Consider the following 7,166-nt stretch of genomic DNA (forward strand, 5'->3'; position numbering starts at 1 on the left):
CAATTTTGATAAATGGCGCCTATATCTGATATAATAGCAAAGATAAACAAATGCATTTGTGTATCAGAAGATAGAAATTCTATCAGAAATACAGAAATCAGCGATGAACATGCTGAAGGAAGTACCAAGGAAGATTCTGATTCTAGTGCACCAAAGGGAGGTTATGTCTTAGAAGATCCGCCAAATGGAGGCATTCGTGCTTGGCTTATTGTAATATCTTGTTCAGCAATCAATGTTCTAATGGGAGTATTGGAACCTGTGGTAGCGCTTGCATTGTTTCAATCGGAGGAAGATGTTGGTATGGATGAAGATACTCTCACAGAAATATTCCATGTATATCTTAGTCTTTCAAGTCTTTATGGTAAATCTTATTCATATATATTCCATAAATTTGATTTTTAGTATTCTTTCACAATGCTTTTGTTTTGTTTACATTTTATCTTTGTATTTTATTTTATTTGTTTTATTGAGGTATTTCGGTAAATTACGTAACAATCAGTTGCGCTGTCGTGGAATGAACTTTTGCTTAAGACAGTAATTCATTTAACTACTTATTATTTTGTACTGTTTAAACGGAAGACATATTATCCACTAAACCATAGATCTTAATACACTGGTTATAAGGATAATTATTTTGTATTTTTGATGAGACACGAGGACAATAATTTTAAAAATCTTCTCCCTAATTTTCAGCACCAATAGCGTCTGTTTCTATGGTGACTTTAGGGTACGAATTGACTATACATATTGGTTCATGGTGCCTGGCGGTCTCATTTCTCATTCTGTCATTCGTCAAAAATTCACATGGCATCAAATTTCTTCTATACGTTACAGCAGGTAAGTTCATGAATCATTAACCTTTACCCTGCTAAATTTCTATAATGGACTGGGCCATCATTTAATTTGGACAGAACCATTTATTATTCACAGGGATGTTCACTGAAAAATTTATTGACTGAATAGCGAACAGTGCAGACCATGATCGGCCTCACTTGCCATCAGCAGGCTAAGGTTAAATGGGTATATTTCGATCTGTGATTCAACATTTGATTTGGACGGACAAACATTAATTAGGCCATAAGATTATAACACCGACACCGACAAGAACACTCATCCTCTCGTATAATTTCAAATAAACATTTTGTTTGATTCCATACCATCTAAATATCCCGTTTCGGCACGTTTAAATAGCAGGTTGTTCACGCCACCATTAATATATTATATATTTACCAAGGTTCTCTCTACAAAATATGTTTCCATGTGTTGCTTGTGTGTGTTTACTATAATTTCAGGTGTTGGTTCAAGTTTGGTCCATTTTGGCGTTTTAATTCCCGTGCTGGAATATTTCACTACAAAACGAATGAGAGCACTGATGTTCACAAAAACCTCCAGATACTGTGGTCAGATTATTCCGATAGTTATTTATCTCAGTGGTGCAACAATGACATGGCAAACTTTGTACAGGTACACAGTATTTTAATCATCTTTGTAGCTTGTAACTTTCACTTGGAGCTCAGCCTAAGTATTTTTACTTTTGAACATTTAGCATAATTTATAGTATTTTCAGCTATATTTGTGCGCTAAACAATTGTTTAACACCGATTGTAAAAACTGTACTTTTTTTTTGAAAAGCACCTTATTTTCTGAAATACAAATATACAGATAAAGACAGAAGGATATATGTTTCACACAGAAAAAAAAACAATATGTCACGATTGAAATGGGGCCAATCTTTCGTTGTGGTTTTATAAATATCTATGAAACATCTTTATTTCTATAATGAAACATTTAATTGCGCCAAAATGTTTTCATACCAATCTGTTTTACCGCTTTTCAGGAGTGGTAGTTTCCAGCGCCAAAAAATAGTTAAAATATGAAAATACTTTTTACAGGATTTGCATGGGATTGAGCATTCCAATCGGCATAATTGGTCTAACAATTCCATCCCTAAAACTGAAGCCAGGGAAAGATCAAAGGTCATCTTTCATTGAAAGATCTCTGCGACTTGTTCACATGAAAACTCTTAAACATGTGTATCTTTGGCTTGTGTGCTTTCTATTTTTCATATATCAAATTGGTAAGTTATGACAATTATACTATTTCGTTTCTTTGTTGACTAGTAAAAGACGAGTTTATTAAATGGAAACAATGTTAACAGTAACATAATTTCTAACTGCTTGATTATAGATACACTATTTTGCAACAAACAATTCTGTAATTAATACAATGTTTCAGGTGTTGAGCCACCAGACGCAGAATTAAAGGACACATATATGGCACAAAGATTAGACATCGAAGCCACTGCTGAACGTATACTGTACAGTTTGACACCAGTCATCGGTTTGATTGCAGGCGCATTTCTCGGCTGGCTGTTTAAATTTTCATTTCAACGAAAATGTTTCGGGTAGTGCTTTTGTTTTACATATATTTTTTAGATTCAGTTAAATGTATGCCTCATAAAGATAACAAAATACTGAAAACACTAGAAAGGTGAATATATAACATCAGAAAGAGAGTGTGGATACCTCGCTTAAATTTCACTCGAGAACTCTGGGATAAAAATTGGACGTTTTATCCCTAGATTAATTGGCACATTTATATAAAATCACTAACGAAATACAAATTGTTACTTTTTTCCGAAAAATTTACATATTAGATATATTTTTGAAAATTCATTCTAGAGAATTTGGTCCCCAAAAGTGTTCATGCATTAACTACAGCATTAGTGGATTTGACTTTTCTTACATTACAGTTGTATGAAGCAGACTCCAACAGCTAAAGACTTGTTCAACTTGATTATGATGATAATGGTTGCCATACCATTTTTGATGGCCGTTATGTGTTTCATTGCACCAGGAGCTGCTAACTTCCCTTACTTCTTCATATTCAGTATATTCTTCCACACGCAGTTAGGTGAGCATTTATAAATTATACACAACGTTTCCACATTCATATAACTTTTGGTTTGGGCACTTTATCTTAGTTTTCTTATCTAGGCAAGTAGTGTATGAAATGGTTCAAAGACGTCACGATTTTAAAATGTACTTCACTGTTTACATGAAAGAGAGCATTAAACAAATTACTTGAATAACTAATGGTTCTCTGTGGGCAAGTATACCGCTAGGGGGACTCGGGCTGTAATTAGTGTTAGTCCTGATATCCAGAAATACTGTATTGAATAAAAAGACCCCTCTCCCATTATGTTTGTTTGAGCAGCCCTCGAGTATTTGACTAAATTGTTTCATAAGGTAATATTAGTACGTACTTGTGGATGGTCAACTGATGTACTCGTACACTTCCCACATCCACAGTGCTTTAAATAGTTTCAAAATTAGCAATGACAGATCTGAAAAGTTGAGACAATTATATGTACTGAACATTTTAAATAACTTATTTAAGCCTTCGTTGAAGAGCTGCGAGATGAAATGATACCGGATGTGTTTGGTCTTGACAATGTGAAGTTTGTGGAAGGGCTCATTCAGATGTTTATAGGCATAGCTGGCATCATAGCTACTGAAAGTGCAGGTAAATTACAAAATCATTCAAAGATTTTTTTATCAATATTACAAATAAGATGATTAGATTAGATTCTATGTAATTTTCCCAGTTTACTGTAAATTTTATCGCACAACGACAGTGTTTGATATTTATTACTGGGCTGATAAAAAAAAACTTGAACAATATGTATAAAGCTGTATTTTATAAATATATATGAATGTTGTGTAGAGTCGGACTAGTCTAAATTTGAAAAGGTGCAGAAATGAAATGAGCTTGATGATCTAAAATGCGTCCTTGCACTGTATTACAGTTGATCTGCACTGGAAAGATTCTTTTCGAATGGGTGGTGGTATGTTTTTCACAACATCAGCTGGTGCAGTCTGTCTTGTTCTTCTACAATCAGATGTTGGTGCAAAAATTATAAAGATTAATCCCATAGTCATCCCAGATATCGAGGAACCTCGCAATGGTGTTGACTCTTTATCTACCGTAAGTGAATCAGAAACGTCAGAAATTTATGTTACACCTGCTTCCGGTTCACCAACGGAAGCACCTGCTTCCGGTTCACCAACGGAAGCTGCGCGAAATCACGAGCTGAGCAGCCTGCAAAACGACAGTTTACGATACCAGTTCCAGACTTCACACGGTCCCTCAAATATCAAATATGTTATACCCCGGACAAACAGAATGTATGGCAGCCGTGAGACTAGCACAATCAGTTCTGATGATTCTATTGAAAGTTCTAACTCAAGTTCTGCTGACCTTCACAATAATAGAACACATGCTGTTGGCAGAACCGTATATACAGATTTGCAGGCATCAAGGAGTCCAGACTCATACGGAATAGTTCAAACTAACGGACATGTACCTTATAGTTTCAACAATGCACCTGGTGGCATAACTCATCCATCGCAATATGTTATATATTCTTATAATGTTACACAAAACACAGACGAAGTCTGAAAGAATAGAAGACCAGATGTCATAAATTGTTCAGTTAAGATGGATTGAATTAAAGTTTATAAAGTTTATAAAGCTCATACTAGTAGATAAATTCTTAAAGCAGTAACTCTTTGATAAGGTACGCCTTAACTTGTAAGACTAGGGCATAGATCATGCATCTGAACTTCTAGTGCTGAAATTTACTTCATAATGATATGTTTCCGTATTGTCTATTTGTTTTGCTAGGTCACAAAAGCACAAATCGTAAACGTAATATTGTGGCCGCTTTCTAGTTTTTCATGGTGGAGGAAGACTCTGGGTGCCCCCCGAGCATAAGTTCAGTATGTCAATATATTCAAGCACGGATGTAATTTAACCGAAGAAAATTGACAACTGAAAGACACAGGGTCGTAAGGAGGAGCTATTCTGTTATATACATGGGACCATCCTAGTATTGACTGCAAGCTAGAGTTTCGGGTTCCGAATTCGGATAAAAATATTTCCACATAAAGCCAGACGCTTGAGCTAGTGGTTTGCGTTTTTAAAATTGTTCATTTCATTTGTAAAAGGAAACAAGATAATAAGACTGCAGTAAGATCACTATTGAAAGAACCATAGGTGGTCTCCTTATTAGGTTTCTTTATTCCAAGCCTACTGTATTCCAAGATGCACAAAAGCTGGTCAAAGTAAAGGCATTTCCAGAAAGAGTGTTTACGACAATTTCGATCTGTAGAATGGAGCTGCGCTAACAGTTACGAATAAGGGTTTTAGTCCATCAACAAAGTATATCAAATCCAAGAAATAAGATAATATTGGCGCAGCACATCTGAAACAAAAAAGAAACTAGCCACAGACAACAAAGCCAAGTCTGCTTGCGTTAGATATAATGATATTACCGTACCAAAATACCTTACTTTGCTAACAAGCACAAACTGCGTTCAAAACAAGTAGTAATTATCAAAATGCGATGGCTATGACATCACACTGCATCGACAACCTGCACCAAAGAGCTATCTCCAGGGCTGTGCGACATATATCGAAAATATTGACAAACTACATTTCTTATACCTTTGTTATAGACTTAACCAGTTCCGTTAACCTACGTACAGTGGTGTAAAATCTCTGAGCGTAATCATCTGCAGCCACGTTATGAAAGTCTTCGATTTACGCAAGATACTGACCAGACTCTGCCATGGCTACCATTCTGGGTTTTCTATGTAGTTTAACTGAGAGTAACACTTCATGGCCTTCTCAAATTAATCTCCTCAACTTAGTCATGAAAGCTGCGCTCTTGATAAGCCTACCTCGTTCATAAACAAGAATGCAATGGCACACGGGGCAAACTTAACAACTGGCTGTCGGCACATGATTTCCAAACAGAAAGAATGATGGATGTTATCTATGAAGGTAGGCCTACCGTGTTAGGACTTGGAACCACTCTTCCTCAGGGTTCATAGATGACTATCTCTTACATAGACCCATCCGACATCTCACATACCAAAGGTCTACCATGGGTACATGATATGTATTATTTATGTTTGAGGGTATGTCAAGATGGGTAAACAGGGTTTATTGGTTGGTTTTATTTGATTACACATAGATTTATGAAACGGGAAGATCATTCGTAGTTTTCTTATCCCCTCTATTGAGATTTTTCGGCGTTATCGGCAGATTCTAGATCTGGGATTTTGTATTCGGTGCGCCTCGTGAGATTCGATCTCGAGCCGAATACAGCATGCCAGATCAAGCTACAATTATGATAACCCTATTTCATTTTCCAGCGGCAGATATATTTATTTCCCTTTATCACAGTAGATTTAATTTGATTATAACTTCCCTTTAATCATATCATGTAAACATTTTTCACTGTACTATTTCTAAATAACCTAAATTTAATTGAATATTTTCAGTTCTTGGTAAATAAATATGACTTTTAAAGCATTTTTGTTATAAAACATTTGTTCTGGCTATACAAACAACTTTGTTTTTAGTTTTTATACGTTTCATATATAAATTTCTTTGTTCCTTATCGTAGCGAATGACTTTAGACGTATTGTCTTAGTACGAGACGCTCCATGCTCGTATCTCGAGTCGAGTGTACGAATGTTTAGGATTCAGCGGACGACTAGTTTTGACCGCTGGATGAAATTATGAAAAAAGGCTATCTAAAAAACGAACTACCACGTTTGTAAATTGTCAGTAGGCCCTCTAGACTGGTTTAGAAGAGTGTAATTGTTTCGCACAAAAAGGTACGATTTCGTCGAAATGTACGTAGCTTGCGCTGTGGCTGCTCTTGAAGACCTACCACAAAATAGTGACGGACTATTTCCTCCCACACATGAACTTCGTGGAAATCATTCTGATAATACTTGTACAGTATAATACATTGGTTTAATTGAAACCATTGATAAATAACTATCTTGCCCTGTAGAAAGAAAGTGTAGCCGTACTTAATATATAATTATATCAAATAATGTGCATAATGATACATTTATTCAATGAAATGTGTGGACATTATACACATTGTATTGGCCTAATACATGTCACTGTCAACTTGTATTTCTCTTTATTCATGCAAAATGTATATTTAGATCTACCATCATGGAAATACAATTATAGAATAAATTATAGTTATTCTGCGGCGCGTCTTTAAAACTTCTTTGCACGGAACAATTGTTTGTTTGTTTGTTTGTTTTGGGTTTAACGCCGTTTTTCAACAATATTTC

At 35.4% G+C, this 7,166-nt stretch overlaps 1 protein-coding gene across 1 annotated transcript; it reads left to right on the plus strand.

Annotated features, from left to right (window-relative positions):
- The first annotated feature begins 6 nt into the window (after window positions 1-6).
- LOC123551516 (uncharacterized) lies at window positions 7-6,392 on the plus strand. Its single transcript, XM_045340506.2, has 8 exons — window positions 7-361; window positions 694-837; window positions 1,293-1,464; window positions 1,893-2,077; window positions 2,236-2,404; window positions 2,753-2,913; window positions 3,400-3,525; window positions 3,809-6,392. The coding sequence occupies exons 1-8, from the start codon at window positions 13-15 to the stop codon at window positions 4,459-4,461; spliced, it is 1,959 nt and encodes a 652-aa protein (XP_045196441.2). The 5' UTR covers window positions 7-12; the 3' UTR covers window positions 4,462-6,392.
- The last annotated feature ends 774 nt before the right edge of the window (window positions 6,393-7,166 follow it).

Source organism: Mercenaria mercenaria, chromosome 4 (genome assembly GCF_021730395.1).
Source record: "Mercenaria mercenaria strain notata chromosome 4, MADL_Memer_1, whole genome shotgun sequence".
In the NCBI taxonomy this organism is placed as follows: Eukaryota; Metazoa; Mollusca; class Bivalvia; order Venerida; family Veneridae; genus Mercenaria; species Mercenaria mercenaria.